The sequence below is a fragment of the Natator depressus genome, chromosome 12 (assembly GCF_965152275.1).
Source record: "Natator depressus isolate rNatDep1 chromosome 12, rNatDep2.hap1, whole genome shotgun sequence".
NCBI lineage: Eukaryota > Metazoa > Chordata > Testudines > Cheloniidae > Natator > Natator depressus.
In genome coordinates, this window is record NC_134245.1 from 16,989,346 (window position 1) to 17,005,450 (window position 16,105).

The 16,105-nt window shown below is 42.6% G+C and overlaps 1 protein-coding gene across 8 annotated transcripts in view; it reads left to right on the plus strand.

Moving 5' to 3' along the window:
• Positions 1-1,240: 1,240 nt before the first annotated feature.
• The window catches only part of LOC141996537 (uncharacterized), a 33,460-nt gene continuing 18,595 nt past the window's right edge, over positions 1,241-16,105 (plus strand). The window contains exons 1-6 of one of the 8 annotated variants that reach the window (XM_074968630.1): positions 1,241-1,367; positions 5,318-5,384; positions 9,600-9,632; positions 12,909-12,989; positions 13,715-13,797; positions 14,583-14,798. In XM_074968630.1, coding sequence (XP_074824731.1) covers positions 5,326-5,384; positions 9,600-9,632; positions 12,909-12,989; positions 13,715-13,797; positions 14,583-14,798 — 472 coding nt within the window. In that variant the 5' untranslated portion in view covers positions 1,241-1,367; positions 5,318-5,325. Of the gene's footprint in view, positions 1,419-1,889; positions 1,909-5,317; positions 5,385-9,599; positions 9,633-12,908; positions 12,990-13,714; positions 13,798-14,582; positions 14,799-16,105 lie in introns of those variants that run through there. The other 7 variants (XM_074968633.1, XM_074968631.1, XM_074968632.1 and 4 more) reach the window with 7 other exon arrangements.

A 16,105-nucleotide genomic window follows, 5' to 3' on the forward strand; every position in this document is an offset into this window, starting at 1 on the left:
TACTCCTTGGCAAATTACTTGAAGTATGATAAATGTATTATTAGAAATACTAAAGAATGAATAACTGATGATTTTAAGTAAACGTAATAAGAAATCTTGGTGATTTTTATTGTTCTGTGGTATAACTGCTTGTGCTTGATCTCAATGCCATCTATGTCCATTGCCTTCAAGATAGTGTGTGGTAGGCTAATATCCAAACTTAATCTATTAAACTGTTGATTATATACCAAAGTGGTTCTTGGTCAATTAATACAGTATATAGATTGATTAAGAGTAACTAAGATCCAGATCCTCAGAGGTGCTTAGGCTCCTAACTTCCATTGTAATCAGGACACTTACCCAGATCCTCAAAGGTATTTAGGCTACTAACTTCCATTTAAATCAATGGAAGTTAGGAGCCTAAATACCTTTGAGGATCTGGATAAGTGTCCTGATTTGAAAAGTATTGTTCAAGGCAAAAGTTGACCTAAAAATAATCTAGAACTAACATTAGTAATCTAACACTCTATGGATTCAGTAATGAGCAATTATCCAGTTAAATTCCATTCAAATATTGGCTATAATGTTTATCAAATGAGCAAATATAGTTTGTAAAATGTCGACTTTAGAAAACTGGCACCTCAACAAATTCATAAATTTGATCCCTATTCACATATACAATCATCCTACATAGAAACCAGGACATCACAGAGGGGATGGGAAGAGATGGGAGGGGAGGTCCCTCCCAGTAACCAGGACCACAAAGGGATGGGGGTTAGGGGGGAGATAGGTGACTGAGGGGTATCCCATGGTACCCAGGGCTCTACAGAGTGGAATGGGGAGATGAGTTGCCTTGAACCCAACTGGGTGAGGAGAGGTGCTGGCAGAGGTTCTGTTGGAAGTCAGGGTCCCATGGGGGAGAGGAGAGATGGGAGCTGGGAGGGGTCCCCAGTGTAAATGGGGTCCCACAGAGGGAGGGATGGGGAGGGATGGGTGCTGGGAGGGGTTCCTATGGTGACCAGGGCCCCAGAAGGGGAGGGATGGGTGCTGGGAGGGGTCCCCATGGTAAGTGGAGTCCCACAAGGGGAAGGAAGAGATGGGTGCTGGGGCGGGTTCCCATGGCAACCACGGTCCCACAGGGAGCGGAGGAGAGAAGGTGGCCCCACTGGTTCTCTCTGGGGCACAGTTCCCCGAAACCACCAACAGGGGCCACTGTGGCGGGAGGCTGCAGCCGCTGCTGGCCCCGATGCTCCCTCTTCTCCTGGCAGCGAGGGGGAAGGGGCGGTGCTTCCATTTCGCCCCAGCCAGCCTCCGGCAAACCGGCCGCCGTTGCTTTGTGCGCGAGAAGCGGAACGGAGGCGGCGGCTGCTGCGTGGAGTCCCCCAGCCGTGAGTGCGGGGCTCCCAGGGCCTGCCGGGCCGCGGCCGAGAGCGGGGCAGGTCGGCTGGGTCCTGGCGGGGGTGCTGGCTGGCGGGCCTGCTGGGGGGCGCACTGGGGAGCTGGAGCAGGGGCTGTCCGCCCTTCTCTGGAGCCCAGCCCGGCGCAGCGGAGGGGGGGGGCCCGGTCCCCTGTGCGCCCTGTCCCTGGGTCCCGCCCGAGCTCGGGATGCTGCGGGGAGCCCTGAAGAGCTGGCGGGTGTGAAACCTTCCGCCTCTACTTACGTTGTGTGTGCAGAGCATCTTCTGTCCCCAGGCCCTTTCCGCCCCCGACCCGCAGCCATCTCAGGGCTGGAGGGAGCCGGCTGGCGCGGTAACGGGCTTGGGCTCTTGCCTTTTCTTTAGCGAGCATTGAATGAGTGCTGCCGTTCAGTTAGTTCTCTCTCTTTAACTGTATGTTTCCGCCCATTTGTTAAGCCAAGCAGAGATGCATCAATTTGTTTCTCTCCTTTTATATTGCACCGTTCTGAGATCCATTGAACTTGGCACCTCTGTAAGTATTAGGCTTATTCAATTGAGCTAACATGATAGAAAAATACACCTTTTCCCCTGTCAAGGTGGGGCCTTGGTGTCTAGAATGCTGCTGTAATCAGGTCACGCTATTTTCATAAACCATATTTTGAGAATACATCCAAGTGTGCACTTATCCAGACCATTTTGCACGCTTGGTTACTTCTGAAATTATGCTGCAAAGCAACCAGTACTTAGGGTGGCCATACATCTTGTTTTGGCTGGGATAGTCCCTTTTTTAAGCCCTAATCAGTTGGTAAGAGCAAACAGGACAAATGACCACTTGGGGTCCGGCAGAACATGCATGGGTTCAGGCCAGCCCCACACAGTGTCCTGCTTTCCCTTGGGGAAATATGGTCACCCTTTCAGTACTAGACTTGAAATTCATATTGATAAAATGTACAAGTGCTTATTATATATGAATGCTGGAAGTCTAAATACTAAGATGGGTGAACAAGAGTGCCTGTCATTTAAATGAGTATGTTGATATAATGGGTATCATGAAAATTTAATGGAATGAGGATAGTCAATGTGACTCGGTAATACAAGGGCTCAAATATATAGGAATAACACAGTAGGTCGTGCTGTTTGGGGAGTGGCACTAAAAGAAAGCATAGAGTCAAAATAAAAATCTTAAATTAATCAAATTTACATAGGATCTCTGTGAATCGAAATTCTATGCTTGAACAATAAGAGTTTAGTAGAAGGAATATACTACTGACTAGAATGGTGACAATGATTGTGAAATGCTCAGGGAGTCTCCAAAAGCAGAAAATGCAATAATAATTGGGGATTTCAACTATCCTCATATTGACTAGGTATGTCACTAGAAGCAGGGAGAACATGAATGAATGGAGCTTGTCCTGGAACCCACATAGGGAGAGGCAATTTTTGATTTAGTCCTAAGTGGAGCGCAGGATCTGGTCCAACAAGTAAATATAGCTGAACCACTCAGTAATAGCAGCCATAATGTAATTAAATTTAACATCCTTGTAGGGGGGAAATTGCCAGAGAAACCCACCACAGTAGCATTTAACTTTAAAAAGGGGGCTAATACAAAAATGAGGAAGCTAGTCAAATGGAAATTAAAAGGAAGAGTCACAAAGGTGGAATGCCTGCAAACAACATGCAGACTATTTAAAAACACCATGATAGAGGCTCAAGCTAAATATCCTCGCCCCCAACCCCCTCCCCCAAAACAGTAAGAGGACCAAAAAAAAAAAATGTCACTAGGGCTAAACAGCAGAGCAAAAGAAGTTGCTAGAGGCAAAATGGCATCTTTTAAAAATTGGAAGTAAAATCTTACTGAGAAAAATAAGAACATAAACTCTGGCAAGTCAAATGTAAAAGTATGATTAGTCAGTCCAAGAAAGTTTTTGTGTTCTTGGCTAGTTGCTCTTAAAATTTGAACTGCAATTTTTTTTTAAGTACTTCAGAAGCAGGAAGCCTGCCAAAAAGTCAGAGGGGCCACTGGATGATAAAGGTGCTACAGCAGGGGTGGGAAACCTTTTTTCCGACCGACAGAAAAAATCGGTCGCAGGCCACACGTTGCCCCGTGGAGGGCAGTAAGGCTCAGGGCTTTCTCCCCCTGGCAGCAGGTCAAGCCAGCTGTCGCGGCTTCAGCCCGGGGGGCATGGTGGGGCAAAGGCTCTGGGCTTTCCCTCGGCTCCGGGGTGGGGCCAGAAATGAGGAGTTCAGGGTGTGGGAGGGGGCTCTGGGCAGGGGGTTAGGGTGCTGGAGGGGGTGAGGGTTCCGGCTGGGAGTGCAGGCTCTGGGGTGGGGCTGGGGATGAGGGGCTTGGGGCGTGGGAGGTGGCTCTGGGCTGGGGCCAAGGGATTTGGAATGTGGGAGTGGGCTCAGGGCACGGGGTTGGGGTGTGGGAGGAGGTTTGGGATGCAGACTCTGGGAGGGAGTTTTGGTGTGGGAGGGGGCTCAGGGCTGGGACAAGGGGTTGGGTTGGGGTGGGGGTGTGGGGTCTGGGAAGGAGTTAAGGTATGGGAGGGGGTTCCGACCTGGGGTAGGGGATTGGGGTAGGGGCGCAGGATTTGGGAGGGAGTTAGGGTGTGGGAGGGGGTTCCGACCTGCGGCAGGGGATTCGGGGTGTGGGCTCTGGCCAGGGGACATGCCGGTCACCTCTGGGAGCTGCGCGGAACCAACTGGACTTCTGGCGAGCTGGCACTCGTGGCTCCAGCCCCGCCAGGGGGGCACCGAGGCTTGTGGCTTCCGGCCCACAGCACGGAGACTTTCTGCGAGCCGGATAAAATGAAGCAGCAGGCTGGATCCAGGGCCGTAGGTTCCCCACCCCTGTGCTACAGGAGCACTCGGGGAACACAAGGCCATCGCAGAGAAGCTACATGAATTCTTTGCATCAGTCTTTGCTGCAGAGGATGTGAGGGAGATTCTCACACCTAAGCCATTGTTTTTAGGTGACCTGTTTTAGGAATTGTCCAAGTTTGAAGTGTCAATAGAAAAGGTTTTTGAACAAACTGATACTTTAAACAGTAAAGAGTCACCAGGACCAGATGCTATTCACTCAAGAGTTTTGAAGGAACTCAGACATGAAATTGCGGAACTTCTAACTGTGGTATGTAGCCTATCACTTAAATCAGCCTCTGTATCAGATGACTAGAGCATAGCTAATGTAATGCTGGATTTTTAAAAGAGGCTCCAGAGGTGATCCTGTCAATTACAGGTCATGAAGCCTAACTTCAGTACCAGGCAAATTGGTTGAGGTTATAGTAAAGAATAAAATTCAAACAGCTAGATGAACACAATATGTTAGGGAAGAGTCAACGCTGCTTTTGTAAAGGTAAATCATGCCTTCTCAAGCTATTAGAATTTTTTGAGGGTGTCAACAAGCATTTGGATAAGGGTGATCCTCTGGATATAGTGTTCTTGGACTTTCAGAAAACCTTTGACAGGCTCCCTCACCAAAATCCCTTAAGCAAAATACGCAGTCATAGGATAAGAGGAAGGGCTTTTCATGGATCACTAACTGGTTAAAAGACAGGAAACTTCAAGAGTAGGAATAAATTGTAAGTTTTTGCAGTAGAGAGACGTAAATAGCAGGGTCCCCCAAGGATTTGTATTGGGACGAGTACTGTTCAGCATATTCATAAATGATCTGGAAAAGGGAGTGAACAGGGAGCTGGTTTTTACAGATGATTAAAAAAAAAATTACTCAAGATAGTTAAGTCCAAAGGTTACTGCAAAAACATACAAAGGGATCTCACTCAACTAGAGATGATCCACAAGCTCGATTATTAAATGTTATTTTTTAACAAGTTGCAAGCTGTCAGTTTAAAAAAATTGCAATGTACTATGGCTGTTTTAAGACTGTTTTCTCACTTCACTTGTGAAGAGAATAAATGCAATGTCTTTTGTTTTCCTAGGAATTAAAATGTCATCTTGGGTTAAGGTTACCAGGGGTCAAGTTCAGAAACCTATTGTGGATAAAAGGTAAAGTAAAATAAATATAAACACTTCAAAAATTGTTTCTACAGATACTTGTGAAAACACTAACGCTTATTTTCATATACGAATCTGAGAAATGTGGTCATTTCACTGTCATTGTTTTAAAATTCAGTCACTTTAAAGAGTTGAATGTCTTTAACAAAACAAACATGCATATATAAAGAATATATAAAAAGGGAAATAGAAACAGTCACACCCAATTCTACTTACTATAATTCTATGAAATACATAATTGTATTCTTTAAGGCCCCATTCCTGGGAAGACTTCAGCATATTAACCTGATGCAGTGAGTTGTTCCATTGACTACAGTGGGACTACTTAGTGTGTGAAGTTAATCACATGCTTAAAATTGGAGCCTATGTTTAACATGAATCAGTGATATTTTACTTCTATAATATAGAAAACAAATTAGCTAAGCATTTAAAAATCAACATATGAACATTTGATATCCTCTGGAAATTGTTACTTTTATCATGTGCATTTTGTGTTATGAAACAATAGATTGAAAGGAACTTTGTAGACAGAACTACAGTTTGTAAAATTTTCTGAAATGAATATTGTGTATACTGTTTTGTGTCACTTTTCTAATTTATAGAGGAATAAGGAATTATGCTATCCAGTTGTTGGTAGTACTGTACTGTTTGAACACACTCTGAGTACACCGTTCAGATGTCTGTGCGAGTCGGTGTTCAAAAACATTCCTAAAATATTGTGCTTGGACAACACATTTTCAATCAGTCAGTTACATTTTCAATTCTAACTTCTGTGGGGTGAAATTCACACCTATGCCAAGGACTAGCAAAAAGTCTATGCACCACTTCAATCCCAGTTAATGTCCAAAAGCAGTCTTTACATCCTATGAGAACTTAAGTGGTACACAGACCTTTTGCTGGTCCTCTGTACAGGGGTCAATTTCACCCTTAAGCCCTGATCTTGCAATTTACATCATATGGGTGGACTGTTGTGCCCACACAGAGCCATGTTGATTTCAGTGGGGCTCTGTGAGGGTGCAGTAGTTTGCCTACATGCTGTAAAGTGGAGGATCAAGACTTTGAACATTTTTTCATATATATCAATGAGGACTAGTACATGAAAAATAGGTTGTTTTTCAAATTTCATCTCTCTTTGTTTTTGAAGGATGGGGGAAGAAATCACTGTGTAAAAGAGGTTTCTTTTTGTGCTTGCATAACAAAAAGCAATCTTTCACTGAAATTAAGCATGAGAAATCTCATGCACAATGATAAATTTGACATTCTAGTGGAAGGTCAGCTTGCGACTCAAAGAATTTCATACACTTCTTTCTGTAATTGTTGTTAAACATTTCAAAGGAATGGGCATAATAATTCAGAGCTAAATGGATGAACTGTGAAAGTAGGGAGCTGGGTTCTGTTGAGGAGCCTAGTCTCCAAGAATTGGGAAGCAATAATTCACAGTTTTCTTACAGAGGAACTACTGTCGCTAATTATCAGCCAATGTCCTGAAAGGTTTTGGCCTTCCACCTATTTTCAATGTGGATATTTGCTTAAGAAAAGGTTAAGGGGTTGGGTGTGGCCTAGGGTTCCCTAGTTTGCTCAAGTGTTGTTATGGCTGAGGTTAAGGTGTCCAATAAAGGACCAAAATGAAACTAGATTGCAACTTGTCTAAATTAAAAGTATATTAAAGCAGAAAAGATGGACTATCTTTACAAAATATCTTTTGAACAAACTTATTCAGGGTAACACAGACATCAAAGCATTCTCATATCAAGGGTAGAGATGGAAAAAATCATGTGCCTGCTCACCAGTGGGAAGCCTTCTCTGCATGCAGAGGCTGAACATCAGTTCTTTGCAGAATTCAAACTTTCATATAAAAAAACCAGACTGTTTCTAACCAGTTCTGTTGTGAAGATGACCGACTGAACGTAAGCCAATGTGGTGGTTGTGGTTTCCTGAGTCCTGGTTTCCACAGTGCCTCATAGCTGTGCCCGCTAGCAATGTAAAATTAACAAGACTAATCTCTCCTATTGGTGTGGGCAGCAATGAAATAGTTGAGTATCGGTTTTGGTCTGCTGGCATCTGGCAAAATCTCATCAGCATAAATCAATGCTAGAATTTTTCACAACACCTCCCCCCCCCCCCCCCCCCAAAATCTATCAATCTGTGCTGTGGGAGAAGACTAGAGTACCAGAAGCTTTTTCTGTGTTTTCCTTACCCTTGCAGTATCCAGAGAGCCTCTTTTCCTTTCTAGTATCTAGAAGTCGTTGAAGCTTCACATTTCTCAGATAGCCAGATGCTGATATGAAAGCTGGAGCCCAATGCATGAATTCTAGCACTTCCATTACCTATGGCAGGAGGTTGTACTTTACAACATGTGATTCTTCCTGGAGCTCATTGATGTGGAGGCTCTCTACTTATCTTTTGTGTCTATCATTGACTAGTAGGTTTACTCCTCCAGCTAGTAGATATTTAGTAACTTTGTCAATTTTCTGACCTTTGGGACACTAAAAGTCTTGACCTACACCAAGAAGCAATGTTTAGAGCAATGAGAATTGACCCAGGAGGCACTAAGTAAAAACCTATTTCTTTATCTTCAAATCTCATGTAAAAGTTCCAGGATATTTCAAAATGCTGCTGCTTCTTTTTTTTTTTTTCTTTTAAACTTAAGCAGTTAAATAGAACCTGACACCATCAGTTGAATTTAAGTAGCTTTTACATTCTCCTATCCAGTGCCATTCATTTTAGAATAGTCAAAGTAAATGAAGTAAGACCAAACAGCTGTCCTCATTATACTACCATTGTAGCTTGAAGAATATGCTTCCTCTAAGTAATACATCTGTCAGTGTAATCCTAGATGTACCTTTCTGCTGTGATGTGTGAAGCCTTATAACTAACAGCCTAAATAGAAAGGCTAGAGTAAATTTTGATTGCTCAGTAATTAAATGCACAGAATATCTGAAACTCAGTGTGTGAAGACCCCTGGATTTTCAGCACAGAATTAGATATGAAGTGTCTTTTCTTTGTGGTACAGAGAGAAAAAAACTCAGTCATTGGTACAGGATCTTTTGGTATCCATTTCTAAATCTCATAGTGGTACTTTGAGCATAATCCAAGAGCATCTGGTAGCAGTGTCTATAGGAGATAATTAGGCTCACTTGTTTCTTACTTTCCTCCTGTGCCAGTCTTGTTATTTCTCTGTACAGTCCACTCTTCTAATGCACCATGTCACTTCTAGTTCTAGTGTTAAAGTTTCAAGCTGTTGTAGAAGTTGTCTGAGACTAGATCTTCAGTCAGGCCCTCTTCTTCATAAGGCCATTTATTTATTATTGCAGCTACTTCATCCAGAAGTTCCGGAGGATTAAGATTATTATCCTAATTTTTGTTCAGTTACACAAGGGTAATTTCTTACTCAATTTCTAATACTTTTCTGAATGGCTTTCTAAATTTCATGTTTAGCAAGCAATTACCTTTATTTCTTTCCAAACTTTCATTTCCCTAAGTAAAATTAATATACAGATCCAAGAATGTCTTTTGGTAAGGAGATCAGAATTTAGGATTTCTTATTTTGGCCAACAGTTATTCTTGCCAGGTGAACAAAATCATGTATTTCAAAACCCTTTGAAGTTCGTCATGGAAAGGCCAGCTTTACCAACTAGCTGCATCTGGAAAAAGGGAAATCTTTTGTTAGACAGTAGCAGAGCATCCAACTGGATCATTTTTTGGGTATGTGTATAAATACGTAAAAAAGAATTCCTCTGTACACATCTCTTGGTAGAATGTTAGAAATAGCAATTTTAGGAGCAATCTAATGCCCTGCTATATGGCTTATGGCGTGAGGGGTAAAATATAGATTACTAGTGTTAGTAGTTGAATTTCATTTAATCAGTATCGCTAACTCTCCTTTCTTTGCTCTTTTTCTCTTTCTACAGTTGAGGTGAGTAAGGTTTGCATATGCCTCTGGGTACTTGGGGCCTACAAAAGATAGCTTCAAGGAAAACACCTACTCCAAAAATCAGATTCCTTTACAACACAACATAATTTCCATTTTTTCTTAAGCTTATCATTCGCTCTTTAAAACATTTTGTGATAATCTGAAAGTGTGGTGCATAAGGTCTGTGCTGCTGAAGAAACTCAGCACATTTTACTAATCTTGATTTAACTGCTGTTTTTTTACGGTTTGTCTTCAATATAACTTAATCCAAGCTCTTTTCATTTTGGGTCCAGGCATAGACCCGGATGGATTCCACGCCTTCTGGAGTAAGTAATATGTAACAGATTTATTGAGTTTTTAAGTAGATTATAAAAAGGTGGACTTTTTCTTCATCCAGTTTTGTGTGTAAAAACGCTAGTGTGCATTCTATTTGTAAGCGTACACTTGTTTTCCCTTCTAGATGTCTTCATAAGTTCCTTCTATCAAAGTAAACAAAACTCCTTTAGTAAATGTTAGAGGGGACAATCTTACAGTTTTTGTTCACTTTTTCTTAATGTTTCTTTAGTACTAGCATGAATGAGTTCTTGATTAGTCTTCAGGTCTTCACAATGTGCATATGATTTTTCCCAGTTTATTCTATTCTTACCATTTTCTTTTCTCAAGTAGTGCCTCCTTAGCCTCTTATCTCCCTCTTCATTTCCTTCCCACATTTTCATATTCTGTTTTATGTTACCAGCAGAGTGATTTAAGACTTTTGTCTGTTTCTCCCTATTATGAGATAAACATTGATACTTTGAATAACCTTCCCAGAATGACTGTTTTTGAAGAAATCCTGAAATGTGAACTAACTCTATGGTTGCATTCTTTTACTGGCTTTCTCAAAAGTTTTCTGATAATCGGTGAAAACTTATAGAAGTTACTAGGTTTGTGTTTGTGGAAACAATATTTTATTTAGAATTATCCACCTTAGATTCCTGGCTATATCAGATTATTCCATCAAAATAATTAAGACTCCTGGAGAATCCAAATTCTTACCAACTAGGTTGAGAAACTAAGTTTTTAAAACTAAACTTCTAATCTTTTGGATATGGAAGTGTCCTCTTCTCATTCTTTACAGAAGAATTTTTGTACTAGTATTTGGACCACCACTCTTGTCTATCCAGTCATCCTTTCATCCTTGTCTCTTTCTTGCTATCTCAGCAGCAGCCATGGAATAGCACAGCCCAAAAGTGCTGATACTGGTAGAGATGGCTGAAAGTGCAACAGGATAGTGTTGCAGGATCTCCGTCCATTTCAAATGGCTGACGTCTCTCTAGATGTTAGCACTTCTGTTCTTGAGCAATGTGGTAATCTGTATTACTTGCTGCTGGGACCGTTTATCTTGTGATAGATAGGCACATTGACAAGGTAGGGCCAGGCATGCAACGAAGCATTAGGCGCATCCAGTTTATATATAGTTAGTTCCTGAATAGTTTTTGATGTGCTAGGATTTCCAAAGCAGTTTTCTAATTATCATGAATAGCTATCAGTTCCATTTTTCAGGTGATAAAATATTTGTAACTTTGACAACATAGTTGAAAATATGAATAACTTAAGTCAACTACAGTGTTTATTTCAAGTGAAGCTGGCTCTCTACTGGTGTTGCAAGATTCCTGATCTCTTGACAAGGCAAAGTTAAGACAAATTCTCTCTTCTCCTATTGGTTGGTTGGCATCCAAATATCGTGCTGTTTTTCTTTGTGGCTACTGATTTTGGTTTTGGACATCATCCTAGTCAGCCTGTGTTTCATTCAAAGCAACTTGCTTTTGACTTGTTCAGGCTGAGCCATCTGCTTATTCCTTTTATCCTATGGACATCATATTTGGCACTACCTTCACAAAACAAACTGTACCAAGCCTATGTGATCCTTACCAAATCCCCAGGCACTAGTTCTATTCGTGACTTAGGTTTCTCATACTAGCCTTCCCCTATTCACCTCAGAGTAGGAACATTTTCCCAGATAACTCTTGTGATCCTTTCTGTGTGTTCAGTCCTTTCTATATGTCAAATTCTATCTTGCTCTTCTTTCTGATGAAGTAGAACTGAAATATTATAGAAGTTAGAGATCAAGTTCTATTAGGGCTTTTAGTCAATCCTCTTGCCAGTGCAGAAAAAGGTCCTAACTGTAATACATAAACTAATTATGTAATACATAAACTAAACTCATTTTCTGTCCTTAATTTGTATGCAAATTCAGGGTGTCTCTACATCAAGACAACTAAAACAGTATGTTTGTCTCCCTGTTCCCCCACTCTTTTTGTGTTGCTTGTCGTAGATTGTAAGCTCTTTTGGGGCAGGAACCTTGTCTAACAGTTTGTACAACATGTAGCACTCTTGAACCCTAATCCTCACTGGTGCCTCTGGCTACCACCATAATATAAATATCAAGAATAAGAAAGTGAAGCACTCACCTGTGACCTTTGTGTGAAAATATATTTGGCTTTGGTAGCATAGGCTTCTCTTGCAGAACAAAATGAACCAGTGTATAGGATTGTATTCTTAAAGCAAATTAAATGCTTAAAATCATAGGTAAACTAAAGTTTACTACCATTCAAAAGCCTTGCTTAAATTACATTTATATACTTAGATTTTACCACATCTTATGGACAACAAATCAGTTAAGTCGTAACTGCAAGATCCAAAATCAGTTGTGTTAACTTGTGCTTAACAGCATGTGCTTCAGACTTTACACTCACTAGCAACTGTAGGTTCAGGGGAAAATGATAGATCATCCAAAGCTTCAGATAGAGGTGGTGTAAGCAGAATGTAAATGTCACTTGCCCTAAAATGTCTCATCGGTGATTGCAAAACTTCATGACAGCTGGTATGACATCAACATTTCATTAAAAGGAAGAACAAAACATCAGCAGAAGCTGGCTGTAAACAAAATGTAGCTGCCTTGTTTTATGTTAGAAGGCATTTTTCTAAGACTATGTCTACTCTTCAAGCTAGGGATGTGATTTTCCCCTGCTCCTACACACATGCTAGCTCTCATTGAGATAGCGCAAGTACAAATAACCGTGCAGCTGCGTTAGCGCTGATAGCGGCCATGGAGGCATGGCTGAGCTGGTTTCAGGTGGGTGCATACTCGGCCCGGCTCAGCCATGCCTCCATGGCCATTACCAGTGTTACTGTGGCTGCACTGCTGTTTATACTTGAGCTATCTTGATGAGAGCTAGTGTAAGTATGTGTGAGGAGCAGAGGAATCGCACCCCTAGCTTGCAATGTATACCTAGCTCAATGCAGGCAAAACCTTACAAGGAAATATGAAAGTGTCACTGGCTTACAGATGCCCAAGATTTGTGAAGGAAAGTTTTTGGGAATGTTTTGTCTTCCTTTGACTGAAAGGAAGATATGTTTTGCTTCACCATAATACTGCAGCCCTGGAATTAAGCAGATAGTTTTATAATGACATTTGTTTTAAAACCAAAACTAAAAGGAATTTGGAAAGTCCATTAAGTACTTTAGAGTACCATTATGTAAAACTTAAGCTTTTTCATTGTAGCCATGCAAAAGCTCTTTTGACCGAACATACCTAATCTCATATTTCTTACCTCTTTTAGCATAAATCCTTACAGACCATACCAGAAAAGTCCTTATTCTCCCCAAGATGGTTATTCAAAGGACTTCGAAGACCTGAATAGGTAAGACTTTTCAATAGGATAACTATGTAAATTATTTAAAGCCTTTGTGAACAACCCATGTGTCTGTAGGAAAATACTTCTGTCTATAAACAAGCTCACTTTTGTAATGACTATGGTTTTGTCTGATATTTACATGACAAGGATTTGTATATCTGTTAAAACTTCCTAAATAGTTGTTGGGCTTTTTTTAAACACCTAGTTTGTTCATGGTATCTAATGCTATAGCACATGGGCACACTACAGCTGTTTTAAAATATAGTTAAAATAAGACCATTTCGATATGAATTTTCGGTGAATTTTGGAGGCGAGAGCTGTCCGTTGAAGATGCCCTGCCATTGATCTCAGAGTTCAGTCTCTGGAGCAGAGAACGGAAATGCCTCCACCAGACTTGACTGAACTCTAGCACTCAGATCCAAGAACTTTCAGGGCTTTATAGATCATTGTATAATCTTTTTCTTTTAAATGTACTTTAGTTTTAGTGAAGCTACTTGGGAGGTCAAATGCTTTTTAATGGAAAATTAGTTTAGTCTTTAAGTATGGAAAGATTGACATTTCTGACCTCTCCATGGCTTAAAGTAATCTATTCTGAAACTCGATGTCGATAACTTTTACACTACAACTGTTTAAAACCTTTATCTTCCTAGTTTGTGTGGATATCTGTATGAATTGGTCTGGTATCATGTTTTGAATATATTTTTTTCATCTAAATATTATTTCCTCCTTAGTTTTGAAGAACTATTTGGACAACAATATGACTATTCACCAGGAAATGAAGATTACTATGAGAGATACCAGTATTCCCAAAAAGGTAAGAATTTGTAACTAACTGATATTCCTTTGTTAGACTATACCCCCTGCAGCCTTTGTGTGGGTCTGCAGGAGAAAGAGGAACTCGGTGGTTTTATCACAGGGTACTTGGCCCTTAAGGGAACTTGGGGCCCAACCTCACCTGTGGTTGATCAGCGAGGGATCAGGTTACTGTAAAAGCCAGCAGGTGACTCAGTAGCAGGCCCGGAGCAGGGAGGCTCTGGTAAGAAGTTTCTGGGTCATGTGGGAGAGCTGCAGGAAGCAGGTTGGCGCCTTTGGCAGGCCCTGGAGCAGGATGACTCTGGCAAATGGCTGGGGGAAAAAATTGTGTGGGGAATCAGTAGGCCTCTCCAAAAGACCTTGCATTGAGAAGAAGGGATAGTTGAAGTATTGTGTTAGTTTATGTGGGAAAAATAAAGCTGAAGCCTGAGAAAAGGGCCTGAATCACACGCTAGTTATGGTGTCAGTCCTTCCTGGCTGGGGAGACAGGCCAGCACTCTACACGCTTCTTTAAGGGTCTCCCACGCCCTGTGGGAAGTCAGCTTCCTCTCTGATTTGGAAGGAATGATTGGGTTTATCCTGGACGATTGTCTGGTCTGAGCAGCACAGTAGAAGCCCAGGGACTCCTATGCATCCAAGCCTTTTCCTCCTGGCTGGGACATCATTACACACTCAAAGCAATAGCTTAGATGCTAGCAGGGAAGTAGTCCAGCAGAATGGGAGCATGGGGTGCCTCCTGGAGTGAGGGAGTCCCGAGATACATCAAGTTGACGGCGGTGGTCCCAGCAGGTCCCAGTCTGCATGAGATCCCAGGGATACCCGGAAGACAAGAGGCAGCAGTGGCAGCCCAGCAGCCAGGTTCTTCCAGGCGACAGGATCCGGAGCATGAATCCTCAGCAGTGGAAGTTGGCCCAACCGCCCCTTGCTCCCGAGAGACGTGGAGAACAGCAAGGGCTGCAAGTGTGGTCCCCCCGGCAGGGGTATCTCCTTTGCCAGTAGTGGGTGAGTTTGGGCTCTGGGGAGTGCAGTGGGCATGTACTTTGGAAGATGCACCCGGACAGGTGGGGTAGGGGGCGGAACAGAACAGTACGGTGTGGAGGGCCATGCCCCTTCCCCCGGGGACAGAATCGGGGACCTAGACGGGCAGCAGATTTTTCCACGGGGACAATGGAGGAAGCCTCTCCCCTGGAGGATACCCCTGGAGCTCCTCTTGGCGAGACTGGGTGGGCTTCCACAGAGGGTTCTAACCCACTTGCCCTGGGTTCTCCAGGCAGTCTGGGGTACAGGCTGCAGGTGAAATTACTCTTCCAGCCAGGTGGCCAAACTTAAACACCATTGTGGATTCTCTGGTCCTCAAGTTACAGAAGTTTGTTCTCCTTATCCCTTAACTTCTGTTGGGGAATCTAGCATGGGAACCGCTGCACGCCTAACATGGGCTCCGGTTTGGGGTAATGGCAGCAGCCAAATCGATTCTGGTCCCATCAGCAGGGTAAGAGCTACCAATCAAGGAGGGGTAGGAATGCAGGTGCTGAATCTCACTTAGGCTTGCAATGTAGGGGTAGGTGGCAGGGCCATAGAGATGAGTACATCACAGGGTGGTGGGGAGCAGGTTCTGTGGCGGGTTCCACTGCAGCTGTCAGTTTTTTGTCTTCCAGGTGAAAATAAGACAGGCTTGTACAGGAATGCATCTCCAGTTGGGGGTGCACCTTCTCAAAGCCACTTAAAAAAAACCCACAGAAATATTCTCATTGTACAGGGAAGCAATGATGGAAGGTAGAGTGTGGAGGAATAAGAGGGACACTGAGAATGCGAGGTATCAAAGGGTGGCTTGAACCTGGGAAAACTGACAACCTGCCTTTTTGATATGTGCTGGGGTGATGTCTGGCAAATATCCAGAGAAGCTCAGCCTTGTACAAATATATGTACATATTCTATTGGGTCTGCAATACAGTTGGGGGTATAGCATGGGCCCATTAAGACAAGGAATTTAAGTTACAGGCTGCATGCAACATGTCCACAAATGAGTGAGACAGGGCTGATAATGACCTCTGGTTAGAGCAGATGATCCTGGCTTGGTCAGTGCCGTTCATACATACCAACAGCAGTTTATTGTTTCCACAGCAGGCTAACCAGAGATCTGATTCTTGCAGTAAAGTATGCTGGGACTTCAGTGAAGGTGGATGTTTTTGGAACTTCTGCAGATAAAAAATCACATGCCAGAAGTGTTTCGGTGTTCACGGGGCACTCATTTGCCACAGCATTTGTGGAAAGTTCCAGACCAGTAGAAGGAGGGATCAGTCAGATGCTCC